Genomic DNA, 27,631 nt, shown 5'->3' with positions numbered 1-27,631 from the left:
GGGGGTATTTGACCGGAAAGAGGCCGGAGGAGCCCCCTTGGGGTGAAGTGCCCGGTTCTGGGCGGTAGCGCGTCACCGTTTCAAACTCTACTTGTCGACGCAAACGGGCAACCCTGCACGGATAACAACGCAGAGCAGCGTGGAGAAGGAGAGGAGGAGAGAGGGTGGGCCCAGGGAGAGGAACAGGGAGTGAGAGGAGGGGGTGCGAGGGAGAGAGGAGGGCAGAGGAGGAGGGAGGCATGGGGACAGGGAGGGAGGGGGGGGAGAGAGGGAGGAAGCGAGGACGGCCGGAGGCAGGGAGGGAGGCTGAATTCTGTACACTGCAAAGCCTACAGCCTGAAAGGAAACATTCCTCCCTGGACGTCAAGAGGAGATCTGAAGGCACCCGTGGACCTGCAGACAGATCCCACGAGGTCATGCGGGGTGAGATGGAGAGGCAAAGCCCCAAAGAGATGAAGTGAAGGCTTCTCAGAGGTCTGCGGGAAACCCTCATGCCCACCACCGGCAGGCACGAGTCGGGAACGCCAGAGACAGGTGGGAGGGAGTTAGTCACGCAGCAGTTGCACGAAGACCTAAGGTGACAGGGCTTTGCACATTGGCCCACAATACTCACTCTGCACATCCAAGGAGCCCGGTGCGCTCCTAGCGGAAGGCACGCTCCCAAAAGATGCCCAGGCCAGTGGACCAGCGAGGCAGAGACATGGCTCTTGGCAGCCTACAGAGTTGGGACTGACCGATCACACACCAGGGAGCCTCAGGGAGAGGAAGAGCCAGCTTCCCCTACGGATGCACGGAGGCCAGAAGGCGGTGCGTGATACGTTCGACAGGTTCAGAGATAAACTACTGTAACGTGCAGGCGATGTTTGGCACGAATGACCCAGAAAATGTTCACAAGACAAAAGGAGAAGGAGTGGAAGGATGAGCCCGAGGGTCTGGAGGGGTGGGGATGGGATGGAGGTGGGAGGCGGGCTCTATGCTAAGGAGAGTCCGGCCTGCCGAAAAGAAGCGCGTCCGTATGTCCATTAAGTCAAGCTGCTGGCCTGAAATAAGGCACCCCGTAGAGTACATGCATAACAAACACCAGAGCAGGATTTGAGTATGGAAGTACTCTGGGCTGCCTATCTGGCCCCAAAGACAGATCCGTCCAAGCAGGCATCCGTCTGCATTCCTCAGCTGAGCACGCACAGAGCTGTATCTTGTATGCTGTTTGATGCCCTTCCGTGGAGTCATGACAGACAGCCGGGAGCAGGCCCCTCGCGCCTTACGCCAACCAAGTCCGTGTTACTGGCCGACCTGGGTCCCCCCCGGCTAAGGTGTTTGCTGCAGTGTGAGAGGGGAGAGCACCGAAAAGGTGCGTTCAACGTAGATGCGGTAAAGCACTGTGCTAAAGTGAAAGAAGCCAGCCCCAGAAGGGGGCCTACTGGATGGAACCACCCATGAATGCGGAAGCTGAAAGTTAAGTCCGAGGTGTGCAAGCAACCAGAGGGGAAAGTTGAGGTTACGTGGTGAACAGGGTGGGGGAGGGCTGTGGGGAGGGCACAAGGGGGAGGTGTCGGCCCGAGGGTATGAAGACTCAGGTCGGCCAGGCGCAGGAGTTCTGCAGACCCAAGGTGCCCGAGGCCTGCAGGAAACCGTACTTGGCTGTGTCCCTAGCGTGTGGATAAGCCAAGCGTTTGCAGAGAGATTTCAGAACGAAGGGGGCAGGAAGGACCCCGTGGACGTGACGGACACCCACACGTCCCTGACGCGACCCTGCGTACCTCCCTCACTCACACTGCAACTCAAACTTCTCCTAGGCCGAGCAGAGCTCCATCCTGCGGTGTCAAAGATGTCAGTGTTCACATGTACCTAAAACATGAATGAGACACCAGAGGAGGAAGTAACGGAGGCATTGAGGATGGGAAATGTCGCGGGGTACGCAGAAACCAAGTAGTGCATCAGCGGACGCCAATCTGCCCTGGTCAGTAAAGAGGGTAGGCAGCAACCCGCTCAATGTGCACAACAGCAGAACGTTCTGCCTTTGAAAAGCTGCCCAAGTCTATGCTCCGTGCAAGAGACTGACCTTTTAGGCCCGAGGCCAGAGAGCAGTTGGAAGAGGGAGGACGGAGTAAGAAGAGTGACCTTACGCCCTAAGCGAGGCCACTCTGATCCCTGCCGCTCGCTGACTGGTGGTTCGGTGCGTGGCTGCTCATCTGTACTGAAGGAGGTGTCACAGCGCCCAATACGGTACGGGCAGCAGAGGACTACACAGGGCTCACCAGTGATTAGTAAAGCACCACCCCCACCCCCACCCCTCCTGCCCGTTTTGAGGAGGCCAGGATTCCGATCCCGAAATGGAAGGAACGGGGTCCAATCCACAGGCAGACAGACTCAGAGACAGGAACTCTCACAACAGACCCAAGTCAGGTCAACAGCCCGGCAGCTGGAGCAAAGCAGCGAGACTCGCAAAGCCCAAGGCACTTATGGGGGCGCAGGTGTGCCCGTCCGGGGCTCAGGCGCGGATGCGAGAACCGAGACATGACGGCACAGGCAGAGCCAGGCCAAGACACACCAAGGCAAGGCACGCTCAGGAAGACACAGAAACACGGGCAAAGTGGGACGCCCGCGATCCACCCTTTACGCAGAGAAGAACTCGAAGACCCAGAGAGGCCAGGGACTGAAGCACGTGCTTCAGAACCATGGAGCCAGAACGCTCATGAATTCCTGAGGCGGTCCTCTCCGATCAGACTGCACTCTGGGTTACAGGAGTTTTGTTCCCTTAGTGCCTGGGGTCTTGGCCGCGCTGCTTCGAGGAAGGAAGAGGTAGACCAGACGAAGAGCACCGGGCAGCAGGGAAAGTTTATTGAGCCAGAGTACAAAAGTCCCTGAGAAGGCTGCTGGGTTCCCGTTCAGACTTAGGGTTTCTTATAAGCTCTTTCCAGGACCTTGAGTGTGGACCGCCTGTGGATTTGTTGCCAAAGTGTTGCCAATCAGGGCTTGCCCGTCTACCGTGATGATGGGTCTTGTGGGCCGACATCTCGAGACTAAGTGCCTCAGCTCGTGACAGCGACGGATGTGTCATGGTTAGTGGCTTGGTTTTGGGTCGTGCTGGAAAGGTCACCCCTGCAGAGCCTGCTAGACAGGATGCTCTCATGGTCTTACCCAAGCGGTCAAACGGGACGCCAGCACAGTTTTGTCTGAGCTGTCCCGGCTCCCCGCTTTCCTGTTGGGGACCCTGGCCCTGACGCCCTCAGCATCCAATTGACTCCTGACATCTGGGGCTCCCTGATCTCCCAAAGCCTCCGCCCCCCACCCCCGCCTCACCCTTCTCTCCGGGCCGGGCCTCAACGTCACGCCGTTGCCCGAGCGCTGGCCAGAGATGCTAAGAGGTGGGGGCCCCTATGCCCAACTCTCCCCCCAATCTTTACGTCCTCGGCAACACCCGAGCAAACCGCACGAGTGTAGAGGAACACCCTGCGGTCCACCAAAACGGCCCAGCCTAGGACAACCCTCAGACCGTGCGCCAACATGGGAGCTATCCTGGTCCCGCTGCGGATTTTGAGGTCACACTTTCATCTGACCTGCACAAGCGGAGCCAATGGCCAGCTGGCGGGTACCCCGGCATTTACAGACCAAGAAGCTGAGAAGGCCAGTCTCCCCGTAGTCTGAGAGAGCCAAGCCTTCCGTCCTAGAGCCTCAGGCGCCTCTTCCCACCCTGGAAGGGGCAAGGCAAGGTCCTACAGATCATCAAATCCACAACCTGACGCTGGATAGGCGATCTGTCCTGCATACTGAAAGGGACAAGCAGCATCCGTGCTGTTTGACTGCCAAACCCTCCTCTGGGAAAGAGCCGCCGTACTTCCCGGAAGTTGTGGAGAGGGGAGCTTCACAGGGTGCGGCGCGGTGCGGGGCAGGAATGTTAGTATCGTCCGTCACCCTCAGGGCTGCTGTCCTTGCAGCCACTTTAGCTGGGGATGGAGAAGAGCCTCGTGGGGCAAACGCTCACATCTCCCCACTCTACTGGCAGCGGACTCGGTCGTCTGCCAGCTTCCCCAGGCAGAGGCATCTCAGGAAAGCAGACGTCCGCTTGGGGGAAGACCACCCCAGTGGCTCACCTCACCGCCTCCTGGGTGTGGCGTTAGACAGCTGCTCTGTGTGCTCCAGGTCTTTCCATGGACCTACGCACAGAAGGCTAAGGGATATCAGCCCCAGAGTCATCATGGGACAGAGAGCACACGGGTGAGTGGCCCGTCCCTTGCACTTACCAATCGTGCTACCCCCGCCCCTCCCCTCGGACTGTCTGCACTCTGGCGGACCCCAAACGAGGGCCCTAGGGAAACAGGGGCCTAGGGCTTCTGGGGGAGCATGGGTGCGTCAGTGTGTGAGTGTCAGGACATGTGAGTGAAGGAGCCTGTGGGGGAGGGGCCTGAGTGAGTGTGTGCCTGAGTGAGGGACCGAGTGGGCGTATGTCAGGGGATGTGGGTCAGTGAAGGAGTGTGGGTGGGGCGGTGAGTGAGAGTGAGTGTGGGTGTCAGTGTGTGGGAGTGCCTGAAAGAGTGTGTCCGTATGGGGGGTGAGTGATTGTGCCCCTGAGTGTGCATCTGTGCGTGTGTGTGTGTGTGTATGCGTGTCTTTCCCCACAGATTAGACGCTCGCCCTGGCTCCTGTGCCCGACTGAATGTGCCATCCTTCCTACCTTCCCACCTCACTCTGTCCCCTCTCCCAGCGTCCCGCCATCAGGCCTGACCCACACTCACTATCATCGTTGCTGCTTCTGAGAGGCTGACCGTGTCAGCAAGAGCCTGTGCGCATTCCTAGGCCCAGGAAGAGCTCCAGCGCCCGCTCAACTGAGTAATGAACCTTGGGTTCTCCCCCCGCCTCCCCCGTGGCGTTTGCAGTGGATGTGTCTGAGGTCACCCACCAGGGAGCATCCCTGGACGACTGACATCTCCATCCACTGAACCTGGGTCCTACACACATTGGCCCTGGCTCGTCGCTCCCTTTCCTTGAACGTCCTCATTTCTCCAGGGAAGAGATGAGCCCCAGGGAGCGGGCCTTGGTCTCATTTCCGCTCCCTGCCCCGCACCCCCGCACCTCCAGGGGAAGGACCTCTGCCCCCTGGGATGCAGTCCCCACGCATGTGTGACCTAGCCCTCTGGGCAAGCATACAGGCCGAGCCATTCCACGGGCCGGCAATGCCCAGGCAGAGAAGTCAAACACCCACATGAGGCCGATGTGCTCAGGCCCTCCCCCGACCCCCATCCCCAAAGGGGAGCGCGCACACCCGAGCGCCATCGCACACGCGCGTGCACACACACAAAGCACACTTGAACTTGTTTATCAACTTTCAATGTTTTTCCAGGGCTCCTGGGGCCTCAATCTGCCCTATGTTTCGCCCCCGCACCAGTCTTCGGTTACTTCCTGCGCAGAGGAACTGGCCTGAGCATGTGAAGCTTCTGGACTGGCTTCGGTCAAGTGCGATGCTCCCTCATATTCATCTCAAATTCTTGATGCTCCCTGGGAGGGTCAGACACACCGAGACGCAGACAGACACACACGCACACAGGACGAGACCCGTGTGTACCTTCTCTGGGCCATAGGTAAGGTTGCTTCAGGGTTTGAAGGCCCTCCCTGGGAACGGCGGTCCCTCTCCCATGCCACTCCCTGCTGCTGACTGTGATCTCCTTACCTTTCCTCCACCCATGTATTCAACTAATCTGTGCACCCTGGCCAGTGCTTTCGGCGTGCCTGGGGGCGGGAGGAAAGGAGCTGCCTATGGAAATGAAGGGTTCAACGGTGGTGTCCAGACCAACACAGAAAGGTGACGGGGCGGCGGGGTGAGCCTTTGCGCCAGGATACCCACACGTCTCTGCCAAGCATGACGGGAGGCAACGTTGGTGGGCCTAAGTGTAAGGCGGTGCTAGGAGACCTGAGGTTGGGGCTCATGGCCCCGGAATGACAATTCCCCCAAGTGCAGCTGCCGAGCCGCCTTTGCCTCCCCAGCTCTGCTCATGGATGCTGCCTGGCCCCGCCGGCCTCAAGATTCCCCAGGCAGAAGCCGTTTGGCACTGCACTTGTCCAATCTCCCTCTCTGACGGTGATGCCCTTTTGACCCGGGGCCCCTGCGTTGGAGAGTTCCTCTGAGCCTCAGGGTCTCCATTGGTGGAGCCGAGGTTCCACACAGCCCCATGGCGCACATTTCGGCATCCACACCCTGGGTCCCTCACCTGTCCTCCTCTCGGTTCCCTCTCCTGGGGCCTTCTTCCTCATGTAGTACTGCAGGGGGTTGGGCCACAGGTCGTCGATGATGATCTGGCAGGGGAAACGGGGCAGGGCTCAGAGGCCCATCCCAAGCAGCCGGGGAGCCCAGCAGGGTCCTTCCCGCTGTTTGTCACAGGGCCCCACCTCGGCTATCCTGCTAGAGCTGGCAAAGCTGGGGTCAGAGAACCAGTTGAAGAAGTTAAGACTGGTGTTGTGGTCCCTGCGACTGTAGGCCTCCTGTTCATAATCCTGGTGCCACTGGATGGGAGTGGAATGAGAAGGCCCGTACCCTGCCGGAAGACAAGGATGTGAGAAGGCACCGGGTAAAGAATCGGGTTCGACCCCCCTCCTGTCCCTGTGGCCGCCCATCCAGGCGGCGGCCTCTTACCAGCAGCGCTGAGGACATACTCCTTCACAACGACTTCATTCCGGAAGTAGGGGTTCTTGCGAAAGAAGAGCAGGATCTGGCGGCAATCACGGGGAAACCTGAGATCCTCCACCTGCCGGGTGGCAGAGTGGGGGAGACGGGGGTGAAATCTCTGTCCAGCAGAACCTCCCCGTCCTGACTTCAGAGATGGATCACTACGGCACGCTCCCCACTCCCGTCCCCCGCCCCGGTCTCAGTCTGCCACGCCAGACCTTCAAATCCGTCATGTAGCCAAGGAGGCCTTCATCTTCCTTACTGATCACGGCTGACATCTGGGGGTGGTTCACAAACTGCTGTGAGTCAAGGACCCTCCGAGGGCTGGAGATGAAAGAGCTACAACAACAGAGCAAGTCTGGACAGCGGCCGGGCACTGCCTCCCCTCTGCTTCCCCGGGTTGCATTCCCTCCCCACGGGCTGCGTCAAGGCCCGCTGGGTCCCCACACGGGATGCTGCAGATCTCGGCACTCACACAGGAAGCTGTGCATGCTCAGAGACCACCCCTCCCGCCCCACACTCCCCTCCCCAGCTCATCCTCCTGTGCTGACGGCCAGACACAACTAGCTCATCTCCGGACAAGCACACGTTCCTGCCTCAGGCTGAGCAGGTGGGCACTCACAGCCACTGGCCTGCTGCGTTACCCCGAGGGGAACCTGAGCTTTGCCTCCAGCTGTTTTGTGAGAAGAAGCCCTGCAGCGGCTCCTAATTCCTAATTCTGAGCTGGACCTCTGCTCCTACTCCCCCACTGGTCTTCCAGTGCCTCTTGCCACATCAAGAGCACTCTGAGGCCCACAGGCCCCACCCCACCCCCAGAACGAGGATGTTGAGGCTGTCGGGATCACCAGGGCATGAGCGTGGCCCCCACACCGCGGCGCGGCCGGGGGTGTGGCTGGGGTTGAGGGGGGTTCTCCAACCGATGTATTTGGATACTCAACGGCCCCCTCCCTTCAGTTCCTCTTGCTCTAGCCCGGCCACATCCGGGTTCCTCCATGACAGCGTCAAGGATACAGCCTTGGCCCAGAAGCCAGGGATGCCCCGGATAAGGGCGCTTCGGTGTTCCAGGTGACGCTGCCGCCTCCGACAATAGCTCAGTCTGAGCCGAGAGGAGGACCTGCTGGCTTGTTTATTCTCGGGCTCCAGCTCTGACTGCAAGGCCTCTAGAGCCTCGAGCGGGGACGGGATCGGACCCCGCCGCCCCTCTGGCTGTTCTTCCCCTTTCTGCTTCTCCTGCAGCTCCTGCGCCCCTTCTTCCTCCTTCTGGCCCTCCTCCCTCTGGTCCTCGTGCTCAGCCTCCTCCTCAGCCTCTTGAGCCTCCTCTCCCTCCTCAGGCTCCTCGCACTCCCCAGCCTCCTCTGCCTCAGCCACCTCCTCTCCAACATGCTCCTCCTTAGCCTCCTCCACCTCAGCCTCTTCCACAACAGCCTGCACCTCAGCCTGTTCCTCCCCCTCCTCTTGCTCAGCCTCCTCAGGCCCCTCCACCTCCTCCTCTTCCTCGGGCTTCTCCTCCTCCCTTGGCTCCTGCTCAGCCTCCTCAGCCTCCTCGTTCTCCGCATGCTCAGGCTCCCCCTCCTCCTCCCTGTCCACATCCTCCTCCTCCTCCCCCTGCTCCTGCTCAGCGACTACAGCCTCCTCCCCCTCCTCCTCGGACTCCTCAACCTCCCCAGCCTCGTCTTCCTCCTCCGTGTCAGCCTCGTCTACCTCCTCCGCGGCCTCCTCCGTGTCCTCCTCGTCCTCTCCGTCCTGCCCCTCCAACAAGGCCAGTTGCAGCACCAACCTTAGGTCACCCACCACTAGGACCAGCTCCACCACCAGGATGGCATCCTCTCTCTCCCATCGTTCCTCCCCTTCCCGCACAGCCTCGTCTGCCATCCCCACACCTAGGGCCTTCAGCGCCCCCGGCGCGCCCCGGGGGCCTCTAGCCCCGGGCACAGACACCTCGTGACCGGCCCCTTCCCCGACTGAGGCAGGTCCAGGATTCTGGGGACCGCCCCGCCTCCCCCGAAGCCCGCCTCGCCACCCCCGGACCCTGCCTCGCTGGGGCAGCTGCGAGGGAAAGGCTGGAGGTGTGAGCGCCGGCCTCCGCAAGCGGCTCGGCAGGTGGGGCTCCGTCCGGCGCCCAGGGGCGGCGACCGATAACGGTCTCTTGCCGGATGCTTCCGGACTCTGGGACGCATGCGCACAAGGGCCTGGGGCCAGGTGTCCAAGGAGACGACGTCGACGGGGCACCCGTGCGGCCCTGGAGATATCGAGTCCCTGAGGCACGCCCAGGACGCGGGCCGGCCCCCGGGTCCCACCAGTCGCACGGTGGTGGGCGTGGCCGCCACCGGCCCCGCCCCTCGCCCCCTCGGGAGACAGCCTTCCAGCAAGGGAGACAGCCATCCAGCAAGGGAGCCCGCCAGTGCTCCTCCTCGGGGGGGGCCTCGGGCTCCCAAGTGCACCGACCCCACCCCTCCCACCCCCACGCCGCCCCCCAACACCATCCGCACCCCACCAGCCCGCCCACGCCCCTGCCGCGGCCTCGTCGGGCGCGCCTTCTGCCTGGATTTTCTACCAGCAATGCGAAGCTGTCCCTCGCCCTTCCCGAAGAGACTCCTCTGAGACTCGGGACACTGTGTGCACCACCGGGAAGCCTGGTCCAGTGTGCGTGGAAATGGTCAGCCCAGGCCCTGGAGTAGTCATCGTGCGATTCCAGGAGACAGAGGCCCCGAAACCGCCTGTCTGCTCGGCGGAAATGTGCGGCTACAGTTTGTCCCAGCGCATGCCCTTTGCTGGTCAGAAGACGAGCGACGAAGAGCGCTCTGTCCACCGGTCTGCCTGTCCTTTCCTCACGCTCTCCTCTCCGTCCTCCTCTCTGACTTTGGCTTCCGGCGCTCTTTCTCTGACCCCTCTGGCCACACGGCCTCTGGAACCTAAAGGCTTCAGGAAGGAAGACGCAGATGAGTCTCGGAGCAGCTCCTTTCCCAGGAAATCAAAGCCATCTCCCCCTCTGGGACCGGCAGCCAGGCCGGTGACCCTCGAAAAGGTGCCAGGTTGAGGGCCCACACAAACACACGCTCACACGGTCACACAGGCACACAGTGTGTTTGGCATGGAGGACAGAGGGACGCATGCCTTTTCCTGGAGCCAAGAGCATACAGCAAAGGGGACCCAGTTGCCCGTCTATGAAGAGGAAGTCTGTACCAACCCTGTGGAGAGGACGGCAGAGGGATGCTGTCCGCCAGGTGGATGCTGTCTGCCCTTTCGGTGACCTCAGTGCCCACTCTTTGAAGGCCAGGCAGCAAGGGGCTGAGCACGGCACCCAGGCGACAGGCAGGACGAACGCCTGCACCACCAGCGACGGACTGTCTTCCGTTGCATTCTGCCAACTGCACAAATGCCCAGGGAAGGGGTTCCCGGCTCGTCTGGCCTGCAGAGGAGCATGCATCCTCCCTAGCCTTCCCCTCTCTGGGTCCGCCGGGTCAGACCGTGAGTGGAACGTCAAGCCGGGCCATCACAACCCCAGAGCTGGCCCACAAATGTGGTGAGAGATGCCCAAGTGTGGTTTCGAGCCTGCAAAGTAGGCTTGGGGCCGTGGGTCCGGTGCCAATGGAAGCCTGTCTCCAGGCATCACCGACAAAAAGGGGCTTCTCACACAGCCCCCCTCCCCCTGTCCCACGCGGGAGAAGCGTGCACATATCTACAGGTACAGTGCCCGACTGGGTCTCCATGCATTTCCACCAGAGTGGATTTCATATGCACACCCACGGTCTTTGGACCCTGGTTTTTATCTGTTCGCCCTTCATGTGGATGCTGTCCATGTCCACTCCCAGTCCCGGGTGACATTTGTGCAATGACAGACTTCTGGCATTGCCCTTGCCGGGGCGGGAAGGTGAGAGGGACCACACGACAAGAGGTGTGCGGCCCGGGAAGGAGACTGAAACCACTAGCTATTGCCCAAACCTGAAACCATCTGTGCAATCAGCACAGATGGGTGGTGTGCCTCACACCCGCCTGACAACTCCAACCCCTCCCTCCTTGCCTTGGCCCCTGTGTGTCTATGCATCGAGAGGTGAGACAGATTCCTGAAGAACCACAGAATGCACACGAGGCCTGTGTGTCCGGAGGGACATGGCTACCCTCGGCCTCTTGCCCCTTTCTCCATAATCCGCAGAGCTGGAAATCCTGCAATCCCTCTCCTTTTCTGACTGGGCCCTACACACGCACATATACACACATGTGCCCATGCAAACGCTTGGACACAAAACACAGACGGATACCGTCTCGACACACAGGTGTGTGCCAGTGGCCGCTCACACTCACAATCACATGTGCCTGGAAACGCAGAGAGACAGGCACCACAGACACGAGCCCATGGAAACACACACACAGGACACACACCCACACACCCGGGCTTGACACAGCAGATAGAAGATGGCCGCACACACGCACACAAACACAAACCCATGCAGACAGGCACCACTCTCTCTCTCTCTCCCACAGACATACGTGCGCACACACACATGCACATAATCTGCGGCCCATAGGCATGCATGTGGCAGTACACGTCCACTCCCAGGCACAACTGTGCATGCACACACACTCAGATCACATAACACACAAACACACGTGTCCTGCACAGAGCCATGCACACTTGCTCGTGCAAACACACCCGCCTGCGCTCGCGAGCATATACACAACACTCAAAAAGGTCTCCAGCACAGCCATACATGCTTCGCCCGGCACTAGCACACAAACCCCCCTCCGCCCAAAAAGTCACACACACACACACGCACAACAAATGCACACGGTCTTAGGCACACATGCATTCACAACTGGCCCTCACGCAGACACATGTACACACACCTGCCCTCAGGATACCCACAGGTAACTGAAACACACGGTACGTGTCGCATAGGAATGTACACTGAGCCGCTCCAACACACACATATGCGCGTGCTCACGCACACGCACACACTCACGTGACACACATTCTCTGGTTCACAGCCATGTGCGGTGAGCTTCCCAATACACCCACACACTTTTGCACATGTAAGCCCACACCCACAACGTACACGAACGGTCTCCAGTACAGAATACACAATTGGCCCCGGAACAACACACACACACACACACACACACACACACACACACACACACAAAAAACACGGCCCGTACAGCACACAGACCCTCAAGGAACACACACAATCTTCAGTACACAGGCATACACCTCTGGTCCCTCACCCTCAAACACGCACACCCACACACGAGCTCGTGCCAAGACACATACATGCAACCCACAACACCCATACGTTTTTTCAGGACACAGGTGTGCTCACAGGACCTCCCAAATACACACACACCTCCTAATGCAACACACACACACCAACCACGCACACAATCTCCAACACAGAGGCATGGACAGGTGGCTACAGATGTGCGCACACACACACACACACAATCACCAAAGGCCTGCAAACACAGAGACACACAACAGACACCCTCGCGCATGCAAGCACACATACACTCAACACTCACATGAAAGGTCTCTGGCACATGTCCATACATACGAAGCCCCGCAGAAAGTCACACACCGAGGTGCGCCTGAAAACACACATACACGCAATACACCCATGGCCTAGCCCAGACAGCCAGGCAGGTTTCTGCTCGCATGCTCACACACATTCACATGCACTGGGAAACAAACACAACACACACATGGTCCCCGCACACAGGCATGCACACTTGGCCACACAAACAGACCACCGCACGTGGGCAAAGACACAGTCAGGAAACACACACCCACCACATTTGATCTCTAGTACACAGGCATGCACACTTGCCAGGAACACACACGGCCCTGCACATGACACACACACACACCCAACACTGGGAAGCACACACTTTAACCGGCACACAGGCACTCACCCATCGCCACACACATACACACATACACACGCATGCAAACACGCACACAAATGAAATAGGACCACACATGGTGTCTGCACACAGCTATGTGCACATGGTCACCGCCCACACACACCCGTCCATGTGCAAACACACACTCAGGCAACACCCACCAACTCACAAGGTCTGTGGCACTCAAGCATGCACACTTGGACACACACATCAACACATACGTCGGCATGCAAACACACACACACAACACATAAATACTCAGGGTCCCTACACACTCTTACGCACACAGGGCCTCGCAAACACACATACCCGTGCACCTGCAAACACACCCCCGATACACACACCAGGACGCATGGTCTCCGGTCCACAGGCATGCACGCTTGCCACACACACATGTGTGCATGCAAACACATACACACTGCACAAACATACACAATCCCCGGCAAAGAGGCCTGCTCAGCTGACTGCACATGCCAGCACACACACACACACACACTTGCACGTGAGCACACACACACCCGAACGCAGATCTCCCTCACACACAGCCCACTCACAAACCCACAGTGCCCACCAGTCACACCTGCCTTCCCTCGCACGTCCTTGGAACTGCCCCCTGTGGGCGGGTGGTGAAGCGCAGGAGGGCATGTGTCCACAGGGATCGCCAGGGACGGCCTCCTCCTTAGTCTTCCCGGGACACATGGGTTTTGCAGTGCTCCTGACCGGACGCATGCTTGGGAGCGCATCACAGCAGTGCGGGGCCCACTTCCAGGAGCAAGGGTACTGGGCCAAGTTCCCCAAGCGGTGTCAACGCGGCGGTACCGGGAGCCACCAGGCCACGAGGGCCCTGCACTCCAGGACCCTTCCCCGCCTGTGTGACCTGCCCTGAAGTATCAGACACTAGTGAACAGAGGTCTGCCTTTTCTGCCCTCCTCTTGAGCCTGCCTCGGATGTCCTCATGCCATGCCCTGGCCTGCCCTGTGCCCATGCTGAACATCACCGCCACATAGGCAATTCCACACGTCGGGGGTTAGAGGGTCTCACGAGGCAGATAGCCTCCTCGCCCTGTCCTGGCTCCAAGGACAAACCCACACACAGACGCAAAGCCCTTCTTAACTTATGTCTGTCGCCATCTGTTCAGATACGTGCTGGATACTCTCCAGAGCTGCCACACGTGATCCTTTCCCCCCTTTCTGTCCTGTGCAGGCAAAGCATCACCTAACTCATCCACCCATCGTTCACAGTGGTGAATATCTCCTTGACATCTTCTGGTTGGTCAGACTATGATCTCTGTGTGGTCCACGTCCACACGGCTTCCGTGACCTGGGCGCACGCGCGCGCGCGCACACACACACACACGTTAAAGATTCGTGAAATTGCATAATGCCAAGGATAGCCAAGGCGGGATGAGGGTGTCCTCTGTCCTCGTGAGATCCTGTTCCTCCTCACCTAGAGACTCAGGAGCCTCCAGCCCATGGCCCAGTGCCATTCCCAAGAATGGCCATGAGGCCGTGGGAAGCCACGGGGGGGTCCGGAACATGGAGGGAAGTGGGGGAATTTCGGCAAGGAGCGGGCCGGGAAAAGGAGCTCCAATCGAAAAGACTGGCAGAACATCCCCAACTGAACGAGAGGCCGGGGTCCTGAGAAAGGGGCTGATGCGCACAGGTGTCAGTTCAGAATAACGGGGTGGAGAAACCTTGCTTCTCCCGAGTGACCTGGGACGTTCCGGCTGCCAGCCTAGGGGCCTGAAATTGCCCGAAAGGACGCACCCACGTGGATTTGTGCTGAGTTCCCCTAGGTTCACTTCTCACCCTGCTACCCGCTCCCTGGGTGAGCTGGGGCCCAGTCTCCTCTGAGCCTCAGTTTCCCCACCACTAATCTGCCTGTCCCACGGCAACTTCCACACACACAAGTCAGGACCCAGCAGCCCTGGCTTCTCACCGACAGGCACTCCTCGCAGTTCATTCCCTTCGGACGCCTTCCTAACTCGGGTAGTACAGCAGAGGATTGGGCCACAGGTCTTCGATTATGACCTGGTAGTCGAAACAGGCCAGCTGAGCACAGGCCCTGGACCCCGTTCCAAGCAGCTGGGGCTGGGGCATCACCCCGGCTGACGAAGGCCGCCAGGGGCCCCACCTCGGCGATCCTGTTAGACCCTGGGCCGCTGGGGTCACACAACCAGTTGAAGAAGTTAAGGCTGGCGGTGTCGTGCCTGCGGCAGGCAGATCCACGTTCATAGTCCCAAAAACACTGGACAGGTGTGGAACGACACGCCCTATATCCTGCAGGAAGGGAAAATTTAGGAGAGGCTCTCCACGGCCTAGGACCCACGCCCTCTCGCCTTCTCTCCGTCTCAAACTCCCAGCCCGTCTCCCTCCTGGGCCTGGTCCGCCCCACGCACCTCCCCTCCGGTTCCCAAGTGCTCCCCCCTGCCCGCCCCCAGCATCCTCGAAGCTCAAGCCCACTCCCACCGTCATTGCTAAGGCTATACACCTTAACGTTCACTTTGTTCTGGTAGTAGGGGTTGCTCCCAAAGGAAAACATCAACCTGAAGCGGTATTTGGGATGGCCCAGTACCTTCACCTGCCCCGCCGAAGAAAGAGGACGGGAAGGGGGAACGTGTCTTCTAGGTGCCCCGAGCTGTTCGCCTGGCTACGGCACTGAACCACTTTGCCCGGCCCCCTCCTGCTCAAACCTCACGGCCACCGGGCCTCCCCCAGCCTCCGTCTCCCAGGACTGATCTCCAAATTGGTCATGGAGCTGAGCATGTCTCTGTCCTGGTCACCCGTCACGGCTGATATCTTGGGGTGTTTCAGGATCAGCCTTGGGTCAAGGATCCTCGCCGGCACGTGCTACGGAAAGAGAGGCAGGAGCCACCCGGACCTTCCCGGCTGAGAGCAAGCGACCGAAGTTGCAAAAGTGCGGAAACGCCAAGGACTGCCGCCCTCCCAAGCTCGTCAGCTCCTGCCCTTTCTACCCACCTGCTCCACCCTGGGGAGTCCCTTGGGTTCCAACACCTCTGAGGCTGCCTGCCCCCGACAGGGCAAGGCCGAGGGCCTGACTGCGCTGTTTTCCCAAGTCCCCCTGGCCTGTGCGTGTGGCCTGCGGGCAGTCACTGCTTTGGACGGCTGGATGTGCTCCGTCCCACTGTCACGGCCGGGATTGCTTGTGTGTTTGCCTGAAGCCCCGTGACTTTGAGGGGCCTCCTGTGCCCAGGAGGGGGCCGCTCGGGTCACCTGGAGCACGGCTGCGCACCCACGGCCCAAAGGGTGGTCCTGGCAGAGTCAGCGAGTGAGGGAGGGAAAGCGGTAGGTGGGGGCAGGGGGAAAGCAAAAGAGAGAGAGGGACAGAGAGCCCACACCGGGAGGAAGGGACACAGAGGGAGGGCAGAGAGGACAGGGGGAGAGGGCGGGCGAGGACACAGAGGGGGAGAGACAGGCAGGGAGGAAAGTTGCGGGTAGGCGCCTGGGCCTGGGGCCTCGGCCGGGCTGTGTGGGGCCTGTGGAGATAGAGTTTGCGGCACCCCGGCAGCGCCGTGTCTGGGTTCCCGCGGTCGGCCGAAGCGAGGCGGCCAGCTGACTGCCTGGCAACCCGAGAGCGGACGACATTGTGGGTCTTCCCTGAACTCTTTGGAAAACCACGCAGGCTCTGAAGGACAGGGAAGGTGCGAGGGCAGCCTCTCCGTCTGCCCCATGTACCCAGCAAACGTTTCCTTCCAATATCTGCTCTGAGCCAAGCGGGCTTTGTGCTACACTACTTGTCGAAGCGTGTTGACCCGTGTTCCCTGAACCCCGCAAGGCTGTTGGGAGTGTGCTGCAGCCCCAAAGCTTCCGCCCGCAGCTTCTGCACAGACAGGGTCTGGACAGGGCGCAGCCCCAGCGTTCTCACCCCCGCCGCGCCCCGCCTTCCTCTGCTGTGCATTGTAGGGATCCTGGGCCCACTCCCACCCGGGAAGGGGGCGAAGAGCCCTTCCCCCCAGCGCTCATGGCCCTGGCCGTGGCTCTGCTGCTGCCCTCCTCGCGGTGATCCTCCACAGCAGCCAAGCCCCACCAGCCGGAGGAAGGATACGGCCTGGGATGCCCTGGATATGATGGCCCTCCGGCGAGCCAGGTGAGTACTTCACGTCTGATTCATCCTGCGCTTGGGCCGCAAGTAGGCCCCGGGAGCTTGGGCATCCACAGAGCTCAGCGCTAACTGAACATCCTCCAGCGCGGCCAGTGGGGCCCCCGGCTCGATCGGCACCCAGCACTGGCCCTTCCTGCCGCAGCTCCTGCAGCTTCTCGTCCTGCTCTGCTTGTGCCACCTCCTCGTCTTCCACGGCCACGACCCCCACCGCCGCCAAGATATCCTCCCCCACGACCACCAAATCCTCCCCGGGCCGGCCTCGCCTCTGCGCTGCCGGTTCTCAGCCTCCCGCACAGCCTCTGCCGCCATGCCCCCCGCACCCAGGGCCTCTGGCACCCCTGCCTCACTCCAGGCACCTGCCTCCCCACGGGCCCCCTCCTCCCCCCGACCCCCTCAGCGGCAGCGGACTAAGCTGGTCCAGGGATGCCGGGGCAGCCCCGGCAGCCCCGGCAGCCCCGGACCCCGCCTCGCTCTCCCTGGGGCCCTAGACCGAACCACCGCAGCCACGGAGGGAAGGAGCTAGAGGGGCGAGCACGCGGCTCCCACAAGCGGCCGGCAGGTGGAGATCTGGCGCCCACGGCTGGAGGCCCGTACCTAGCAGAGGCCTCGGGCCTGGGGAACGCATGCGCACAAAGCCTTGGGGACCGGTGGCGTCTGGGTGGCGGGGCGGGGGCGGGGGGCGAATATGGCCTTGGCGGGAAGGAACCCCGGCCTCACGCCCAGGACGCTCACTGGCCCCGGGAACCCACCAGATGCGCGGCGGTGGGCGTGGCAGCACCTGGCCCCGCCCCTCGCCCCCGTGGGAGCCGGTGCGCAAGAGCATCTGCTCAGCTTTGGCGTCCGTGACGGGTCCCTGCCCCTTTTCTTCACTCACACCTCCCAGGCCATTCCCGGGAAGTCCCTGCTATCACAAACCTTGTGTTCACCTTCTCATCAGTTCCCCTGGGAACACGCTACTGGCACCGGGGAATTCAAACCCAGCGGCTCAATAGGGTGACTGCCCGCCGCCCGGAAACCTCACCCGGCCCCTTCTTAGTCACGCCGGGGCGAAGCCCTGAAGTCATCAGACGGTGCTCCAACCACCGCCACATGGCTGTCCACACGGCACTCCCCCGTTTCCCCGACCGGTGCGCGAGGGAGTCAGGAGGACGCCCAGCAGGCTCCCGAACGCAGGGACCTCCCCGCCCCAACGGCCTGCCTCTCCTACAAAGAGAGGAACCACACACAGATATTTGGCCTGAAATTAACAAGGAGCCAATGTCCGAGGTCACCTCTGTGCTTACACAACCACCGGCACAGCCCCGGTGAGGTCCGCGATTGGGACTCGGTGGCATGCTAATGGGCCGCCCACGTAGCCTAAAGAGTAACTCTGGGTGTGTTCTTTCGTTAAAGCCACTGGTAGTTCTCGCTCCTATCACTTTCCTCTGCCGGGCCCTTCATCTTTGCTTTCTCCCTCCTTGTCTGACTTCTGCGCTCCCTTTCCCTGTGTCTGCCTTCCCGCCTCACCATAACTGCCAGGGATGTCCGAGCTCCAGCATAATGGTCCACAGAGCCTGCTTTAAATCGCCCTGCTGAGGAGCTGTGGCTGTCTTGGCTGCCCCAGCTCTGCTGCAAGGTCTTCCTTGGTCTGTCTCTCACTCAGTGGAGTGCCACCCAGGGAGGAGATGGCAAAGTGAGTACTTGCAGCACAACCTGCCCTTTCTCCGGTACTCAGCATGTCCTTGGTGACAGTCCCACACCTCATGCCGGTCCGCTGCAGGGAGGCATTCTGGAATGTGTACGATGCACGATGCATGAGGGTGGAGGAAGGCCCAGTGGGTGATGGCAAGGCTAAGGGTGTTGGTGTTGCACCGTGGGAGGGCCTCCCGAACATAAGAGAAATGGGTCGGCCCGCCCGTGGCAGGAGGGGGTATTTGACCGGAAAGAGGCCGGAGGAGCCCCCTTGGGGTGAAGTGCCCGGTTCTGGGCGGTAGCGCGTCACCGTTTCAAACTCTACTTGTCGACGCAAACGGGCAACCCTGCACGGATAACAACGCAGAGCAGCGTGGAGAAGGAGAGGAGGAGAGAGGGTGGGCCCAGGGAGAGGAACAGGGAGTGAGAGGAGGGGGTGCGAGGGAGAGAGGAGGGCAGAGGAGGAGGGAGGCATGGGGACAGGGAGGGAGGGGGGGGAGAGAGGGAGGAAGCGAGGACGGCCGGAGGCAGGGAGGGAGGCTGAATTCTGTACACTGCAAAGCCTACAGCCTGAAAGGAAACATTCCTCCCTGGACGTCAAGAGGAGATCTGAAGGCACCTGTGGACCTGCAGACAGATCCCACGAGGTCATGCGGGGTGAGATGGAGAGGCAAAGCCCCAAAGAAATGAAGTGAAGGCTTCTCAGAGGTCTGCGGGAAACCCTCATGCCCACCACCGGCAGGCACGAGTCGGGAACGCCAGAGACAGGTGGGAGGGAGTTAGTCACGCAGCAGTTGCACGAAGACCTAAGGTGACAGGGCTTTGCACATTGGCCCACAATACTCACTCTGCACATCCAAGGAGCCCGGTGCGCTCCTAGCGGAAGGCACGCTCCCAAAAGATGCCCAGGCCAGTGGACCAGCGAGGCAGAGACATGGCTCTTGGCAGCCTACAGAGTTGGGACTGACCGATCACACACCAGGGAGCCTCAGGGAGAGGAAGAGCCAGCTTCCCCTACGGATGCACGGAGGCCAGAAGGCGGTGCGTGATACGTTCGACAGGTTCAGAGATAAACTACTGTAACGTGCAGGCGATGTTTGGCACGAATGACCCAGAAAATGTTCACAAGACAAAAGGAGAAGGAGTGGAAGGATGAGCCCGAGGGTCTGGAGGGGTGGGGCTGGGATGGAGGTGGGAGGCGGGCTCTATGCTAAGGAGAGTCCGGCCTGCCGAAAAGAAGCGCGTCCGTATGTCCATTAAGTCAAGCTGCTGGCCTGAAATAAGGCACCCCGTAGAGTACATGCATAACAAACACCAGAGCAGGATTTGAGTATGGAAGTACTCTGGGCTGCCTATCTGGCCCCAAAGACAGATCCGTCCAAGCAGGCATCCGTCTGCATTCCTCAGCTGAGCACGCACAGAGCTGTATCTTGTATGCAGTTTGATGCCCTTCCGTGGAGTCATGACAGACAGCCGGGAGCAGGCCCCTCGCGCCTTATGCCAACCAAGTCCGTGTTACTGGCCGACCTGGGTCCCCCCCGGCTAAGGTGTTTGCTGCAGTGTGAGAGGGGAGAGCACCGAAAAGGTGCGTCCAACGTAGATGCGGTAAAGCACTGTGCTAAAGTGAAAGAAGCCAGCCCCAGAAGGGGGCCTACTGGATGGAACCACCCATGAATGCGGAAGCTGAAAGTTAAGTCCGAGGTGTGCAAGCAACCAGAGGGGAAAGTTGAGGTTACGTGGTGAACAGGGTGGGGGAGGGCACAAGGGGGAGGTGTCGGCCCGAGGGTATGAAGACTCAGGTCGGCCAGGCGCAGGAGTTCTGCAGACCCAAGGTGCCCGAGGCCTGCAGGAAACCGTACTTGGCTGTGTCCCTAGCGTGTGGATAAGCCAAGCGTTTGCAGAGAGATTTCAGAACGAAGGGGGCAGGAAGGACCCCGTGGACGTGACGGACACCCACACGTCCCTGACGCGACCCTGCGTACCTCCCTCACTCACACTGCAACTCAAACTTCTCCTAGGCCGAGCAGAGCTCCATCCTGCGGTGTCAAAGATGTCAGTGTTCACACGTACCTAAAACATGAATGAGACACCAGAGGAGGAAGTAACGGAGGCATTGAGGATGGGAAATGTCGCGGGGTACGCAGAAACCAAGTAGTGCATCAGCGGACGCCAATCTGCCCTGGTCAGTAAAGAGGGTAGGCAGCAACCCGCTCAATGTGCACAACAGCAGAACGTTCTGCCTTTGAAAAGCTGCCCAAGTCTATGCTCCGTGCAAGAGACTGACCTTTTAGGCCCGAGGCCAGAGAGCAGTTGGAAGAGGGAGGACGGAGTAAGAAGAGTGACCTTACGCCCTAAGCGAGGCCACTCTGATCCCTGCCGCTCGCTGACTGGTGGTTCGGTGCGTGGCTGCTCATCTGTACTGAAGGTGTCACAGCGCCCAATACGGTACGGGCAGCAAAGGACTACACAGGGCTCACCAGTGATTAGTAAAGCACCACCCCCACCCCCACCCCTCCTGCCCGTTTTGAGGAGGCCAGGATTCCGATCCCGAAATGGAAGGAACGGGGTCCAATCCACAGGCAGACAGACTCAGAGACAGGAACTCTCACAACAGACCCAAGTCAGGTCAACAGCCCGGCAGCTGGAGCAAAGCAGCGAGACTCGCAAACCCCAAGGCACTTATGGGGGCGCAGGTGTGCCCGTCCGGGGCTCAGGCGCGGATGCGAGAACCGAGACATGACGGCACAGGCAGAGCCAGGCCAAGACACACCAAGGCAAGGCACGCTCAGGAAGACACAGAAACACGGGCAAAGTGGGACGCCCGCGATCCACCCTTTACGCAGAGAAGAACTCGAAGACCCAGAGAGGCCAGGGACTGAAGCACGTGCTTCAGAACCATGGAGCCAGAACGCTCATGAATTCCTGAGGCGGTCCTCTCCGATCAGACTTCACTCTGGGTTACAGGAGTTTTGTTCCCTTAGTGCCTGGGGTCTTGGCCGCGCTGCTTCGAGGAAGGAAGAGGTAGACCAGACGAAGAGCACCGGGCAGCAGGGAAAGTTTATTGAGCCAGAGTACAAAAGTCCCTGAGAAGGCTGCTGGGTTCCCGTTCAGACTTAGGGTTTCTTATAAGCTCTTTCCAGGACCTTGAGTGTGGACCGCCTGTGGATTTGTTGCCAAAGTGTTGCCAATCAGGGCTTGCCCGTCTACCGTGATGATGGGTCTTGTGGGCCGACATCTCGAGACTAAGTGCCTCAGCTCGTGACAGCGACGGATGTGTCATGGTTAGTGGCTTGGTTTTGGGTCGTGCTGGAAAGGTCACCCCTGCAGAGCCTGCTAGACAGGATTCTCTCATGGTCTTATCCCAGCGGTCAAACGGGGCGCCAGCACAGTTTTGTCTGAGCTGTCCCGGCTCCCCGCTTTCCTGTTGGGGACCCTGGCCCTGACGCCCTCAGCATCCAATGGACTCCTGACATCTGGGGCTCCCTGATCTCCCAAAGCCTCCGCCCCCCACCCCCGCCTCACCCTTCTCTCCGGGCCGGGCCTCAACGTCACGCCGTTGCCCGAGCGCTGGCCAGAGATGCTAAGAGGTGGGGGCCCCTATGCCCAACTCTCCCCCCAATCTTTACGTCCTCGGCAACACCCGAGCAAACCGCACGAGTGTAGAGGAACACCCTGCGGTCCACCAAAACGGCCCAGCCTAGGACAACCCTCAGACCGTGCGCCAACATGGGAGCTATCCTGGTCCCGCTGCGGATTTTGAGGTCACACTTTCATCTGACCTGCACAAGCGGAGCCAATGGCCAGCTGGCGGGTACCCCGGCATTTACAGACCAAGAAGCTGAGAAGGCCAGTCTCCCCGTAGTCTGAGAGAGCCAAGCCTTCCGTCCTAGAGCCTCAGGCGCCTCTTCCCACCCTGGAAGGGGCAAGGCTAGGTCCTACAGATCATCAAATCCACAACCTGACGCTGGATAGGCGATCTGTCCTGCATACTGAAAGGGACAAGCAGCATCCGTGCTGTTTGACTGCCAAACCCTCCGCTGGGAAAGAGCCGCCGTACTTCCCGGAAGTTGTGGAGAGGGGAGCTTCACGGTGCGGCGCGGTGCGGGGCAGGAATGTTAGTATCGTCTGTCACCCTCAGGGCTGCTGTCCTTGCAGCCACTTTAGCTGGGGATGGAGAAGAGCCTCGTGGGGCAAACGCTCACATCTCCCCACTCTACTGGCAGCGGACTCGGTCGTCTGCCAGCTTCCCCAGGCAGAGGCATCTCAGGAAAGCAGACGTCCGCTTGGGGGAAGACCACCCCAGTGGCTCACCTCACCGCCTCCTGGGTGTGGCGTTAGACAGCTGCTCTGTGTGCTCCAGGTCTTTCCATGGACCTACGCACAGAAGGCTAAGGGATATCAGCCCCAGAGTCATCATGGGACAGAGAGCACACGGGTGAGTGGCCCGTCCCTTGCACTTACCAATCGTGCTACCCCCGCCCCTCCCCTCGGACTGTCTGCACTCTGGCGGACCCCAAACGAGGGCCCTAGGGAAACAGGGGCCTAGGGCTTCTGGGGGAGCATGGGTGCGTCAGTGTGTGAGTGTCAGGACATGTGAGTGAAGGAGCCTGTGGGGGAGGGGCCTGAGTGAGTGTGTGCCTGAGTGAGGGACCGAGTGGGCGTATGTCAGGGGATGTGGGTCAGTGAAGGAGTGTGGGTGGGGCGGTGAGTGAGAGTGAGTGTGGGTGTCAGTGTGTGGGAGTGCCTGAAAGAGTGTGTCCGTATGGGGGGTGAGTGATTGTGCCCCTGAGTGTGCATCTGTGCGTGTGTGTGTGTGTGTATGCGTGTCTTTCCCCACAGATTAGACGCTCGCCCTGGCTCCTGTGCCCGACTGAATGTGCCATCCTTCCTACCTTCCCACCTCACTCTGTCCCCTCTCCCAGCGTCCCGCCATCAGGCCTGACCCACACTCACTATCATCGTTGCTGCTTCTGAGAGGCTGACCGTGTCAGCAAGAGCCTGTGCGCATTCCTAGGCCCAGGAAGAGCTCCAGCGCCCGCTCAACTGAGTAATGAACCTTGGGTTCTCCCCCCGCCTCCCCCGTGGCGTTTGCAGTGGATGTGTCTGAGGTCACCCACCAGGGAGCATCCCTGGACGACTGACATCTCCATCCACTGAACCTGGGTCCTACACACATTGGCCCTGGCTCGTCGCTCCCTTTCCTTGAACGTCCTCATTTCTCCAGGGAAGAGATGAGCCCCAGGGAGCGGGCCTTGGTCAATTTCCGCTCCCTGCCCGGCACCCCCGCACCTCCAGGGGAAGGACCTCTGCCCCCTGGGATGCAGTCCCCACGCATGTGTGACCTAGCCCTCTGGGCAAGCATACAGGCCGAGCCATTCCACGGGCCGGCAATGCCCAGGCAGAGAAGTCAAACACCCACATGAGGCCGATGTGCTCAGGCCCTCCCCCGACCCCCATCCCCAAAGGGGAGCGCGCACACCCGAGCGCCAGCGCACACGCGCGTGCACACACACAAAGCACACTTGAACTTGTTTATCAACTTTCAATGTTTTTCCAGGGCTCCTGGGGCCTCAATCTGCCCTATGTTTCGCCCCCGCACCAGTCTTCGGTTACTTCCTGCGCAGAGGAACTGGCCTGAGCATGTGAAGCTTCTGGACTGGCTTCGGTCAAGTGCGATGCTCCCTCATATTCATCTCAAATTCTTGATGCTCCCTGGGAGGGTCAGACACACCGAGACGCAGACAGACACACACGCACACAGGAGGAGACCCGTGTGTACCTTCTCTGGGCCATAGGTAAGGTTGCTTCAGGGTTTGAAGGCCCTCCCTGGGAACGGCGGTCCCTCTCCCATGCCACTCCCTGCTGCTGACTGTGATCTCCTTACCTTTCCTCCACCCATGTATTCAACTAATCTGTGCACCCTGGCCAGTGCTTTCGGCGTGCCTGGGGGCGGGAGGAAAGGAGCTGCCTATGGAAATGAAGGGTTCAACGGTGGTGTCCAGACCAACACAGAAAGGTGACGGGGCGGCGGGGTGAGCCTTTGCGCCAGGATACCCACACGTCTCTGCCAAGCATGACGGGAGGCAACGTTGGTGGGCCTAAGTGTAAGGCGGTGCTAGGAGACCTGAGGTTGGGGCTCATGGCCCCGGAATGACAATTCCCCCAAGTGCAGCTGCCGAGCCGCCTTTGCCTCCCCAGCTCTGCTCATGGATGCTGCCTGGCCCCGCCGGCCTCAAGATTCCCCAGGCAGAAGCCGTTTGGCACTGCACTTGTCCAATCTCCCTCTCTGACGGTGATGCCCTTTTGACCCGGGGCCCCTGCGTTGGAGAGTTCCTCTGAGCCTCAGGGTCTCCATTGGTGGAGCCGAGGTTCCACACAGCCCCATGGCGCACATTTCGGCATCCACACCCTGGGTCCCTCACCTGTCCTCCTCTCGGTTCCCTCTCCTGGGGCCTTCTATCTCATGTAGTACTGCAGGGGGTTGGGCCACAGGTCGTCCATGATGATCTGGCAGGGGAAACGGGGCAGGGCTCAGAGGCCCATCCCAAGCAGCCGGGGAGCCCAGCAGGGTCCTTCCCGCTGTTTGTCACAGGGCCCCACCTCGGCTATCCTGCTAGAGCTGGCAAAGCTGGGGTCAGAGAACCAGTTGAAGAAGTTAAGACTGGTGTTGTGGTCCCTGCGACTGTAGGCCTCCTGTTCATAATCCTGGTGCCACTGGATGGGAGTGGAATGAGAAGGCCCGTACCCTGCCGGAAGACAAGGATGTGAGAAGGCACCGGGTAAAGAATCGGGTTCGACCCCCCTCCTGTCCCTGTGGCCGCCCATCCAGGCGGCGGCCTCTTACCAGCAGCGCTGAGGACATACTCCTTCACAACGACTTCATTCCGGAAGTAGGGGTTCTTGCGAAAGAAGAGCAGGATCTGGCGGCAATCACGGGGAAACCTGAGATCCTCCACCTGCCGGGTGGCAGAGTGGGGGAGACGGGGGTGAAATCTCTGTCCAGCAGAACCTCCCCGTCCTGACTTCAGAGATGGATCACTACGGCACGCTCCCCACTCCCGTCCCCCACCCCGGTCTCAGTCTGCCACGCCAGACCTTCAAATCCGTCATGTAGCCAAGGAGGCCTTCATCTTCCTTACTGATCACGGCTGACATCTGGGGGTGGTTCACAAACTGCTGTGAGTCAAGGACCCTCCGAGGGCTGGAGATGAAAGAGCTACAACAACAGAGCAAGTCTGGACAGCGGCCGGGCACTGCCTCCCCTCTGCTTCCCCGGGTTGCATTCCCTCCCCACGGGCTGCGTCAAGGCCCGCTGGGTCCCCACACGGGATGCTGCAGATCTCGGCACTCACACAGGAAGCTGTGCATGCTCAGAGACCACCCCTCCCGCCCCACACTCCCCTCCCCAGCTCATCCTCCTGTGCTGACGGCCAGACACAACTAGCTCATCTCCGGACAAGCACACGTTCCTGCCTCAGGCTGAGCAGGTGGGCACTCACAGCCACTGGCCTGCTGCGTTACTCCGAGGGGAACCTGAGCTTTGCCTCCAGCTGTTTTGTGAGAAGAAGCCCTGCAGCGGCTCCTAATTCCTAATTCTGAGCTGGACCTCTGCTCCTACTCCCCCACTGGTCTTCCAGTGCCTCTTGCCACATCAAGAGCACTCTGAGGCCCACAGGCCCCACCCCACCCCCAGAACGAGGATGTTGAGGCTGTCGGGATCACCAGGGCATGAGCGTGGCCCCCACACCGCGGCGCGGCCGGGGGTGTGGCTGGGGTTGAGGGGGGTTCTCCAACCGATGTATTTGGATACTCAACGGCCCCCTCCCTTCAGTTCCTCTTGCTCTAGCCCGGCCACATCCGGGTTCCTCCATGACAGCGTCAAGGATACAGCCTTGGCCCAGAAGCCAGGGATGCCCCGGATAAGGGCGCTTCGGTGTTCCAGGTGACGCTGCCGCCTCCGACAATAGCTCAGTCTGAGCCGAGAGGAGGACCTGCTGGCTTGTTTATTCTCGGGCTCCAGCTCTGACTGCAAGGCCTCTAGAGCCTCGAGCGGGGACGGGATCGGACCCCGCCGCCCCTCTGGCTGTTCTTCCCCTTTCTGCTTCTCCTGCAGCTCCTGCGCCCCTTCTTCCTCCTTCTGGCCCTCCTCCCTCTGGTCCTCGTGCTCAGCCTCCTCCTCAGCCTCTTGAGCCTCCTCTCCCTCCTCAGGCTCCTCGCACTCCCCAGCCTCCTCTGCCTCAGCCACCTCCTCTCCAACATGCTCCTCCTTAGCCTCCTCCACCTCAGCCTCTTCCACAACAGCCTGCACCTCAGCCTGTTCCTCCCCCTCCTCTTGCTCAGCCTCCTCAGGCCCCTCCACCTCCTCCTCTTCCTCGGGCTTCTCCTCCTCCCTTGGCTCCTGCTCAGCCTCCTCAGCCTCCTCGTTCTCCGCATGCTCAGGCTCCCCCTCCTCCTCCCTGTCCACATCCTCCTCCTCCTCCCCCTGCTCCTGCTCAGCGACTACAGCCTCCTCCCCCTCCTCCTCGGACTCCTCAACCTCCCCAGCCTCGTCTTCCTCCTCCGTGTCAGCCTCGTCTACCTCCTCCGCGGCCTCCTCCGTGTCCTCCTCGTCCTCTCCGTCCTGCCCCTCCAACAAGGCCAGTTGCAGCACCAACCTTAGGTCACCCACCACTAGGACCAGCTCCACCACCAGGATGGCATCCTCTCTCTCCCATCGTTCCTCCCCTTCCCGCACAGCCTCGTCTGCCATCCCCACACCTAGGGCCTTCAGCGCCCCCGGCGCGCCCCGGGGGCCTCTATCCCCGGGCACAGACACCTCGTGACCGGCCCCTTCCCCGACTGAGGCAGGTCCAGGATTCTGGGGACCGCCCCGCCTCCCCCGAAGCCCGCCTCGCCACCCCCGGACCCTGCCTCGCTGGGGCAGCTGCGAGGGAAAGGCTGGAGGTGTGAGCGCAGGCCTCCGCAAGCGGCTCGGCAGGTGGGGCTCCGTCCGGCGCCCAGGGGCGGCGACCGATAACGGTCTCTTGCCGGATGCTTCCGGACTCTGGGACGCATGCGCACAAGGGCCTGGGGCCAGGTGTCCAAGGAGACGACGTCGACGGGGCACCCGTGCGGCCCTGGAGATATCGAGTCCCTGAGGCACGCCCAGGACGCGGGCCGGCCCCCGGGTCCCACCAGTCGCACGGTGGTGGGCGTGGCCGCCACCGGCCCCGCCCCTCGCCCCCTCGGGAGACAGCCTTCCAGCAAGGGAGACAGCCATCCAGCAAGGGAGCCCGCCAG

The 27,631-nt window shown here is 60.8% G+C and overlaps 1 protein-coding gene across 1 annotated transcript; it reads right to left on the bottom strand.

Annotated features, from left to right (window-relative positions):
* Nucleotides 1-24,808: 24,808 nt before the first annotated feature.
* LOC148162003 (testis-specific Y-encoded protein 3-like) lies at nt 24,809-27,406 on the bottom strand. Its single transcript, XM_088020448.1, has 6 exons — nt 27,176-27,406; nt 26,241-26,396; nt 25,448-25,525; nt 25,197-25,308; nt 24,953-25,098; nt 24,809-24,859 (listed from the first exon to the last, which is right to left on the bottom strand). Exons 1-6 carry the CDS (start codon nt 27,404-27,406, stop codon nt 24,809-24,811), a joined length of 774 nt encoding a protein of 257 aa, XP_087876574.1.
* Nucleotides 27,407-27,631: the final 225 nt, after the last annotated feature.

The sequence above is a fragment of the Eumetopias jubatus genome, unplaced genomic scaffold, assembly GCF_037043125.1.
Source record: "Eumetopias jubatus isolate StellerSeaLion01/CBP00866 unplaced genomic scaffold, mEumJub1_p1.0 scaffold_27, whole genome shotgun sequence".
In the NCBI taxonomy this organism is placed as follows: Eukaryota; Metazoa; Chordata; class Mammalia; order Carnivora; family Otariidae; genus Eumetopias; species Eumetopias jubatus.
The sequence above is the reverse complement of the archived record's forward strand: the minus strand, read 5'-3'. Positions and strand labels throughout refer to the sequence as shown.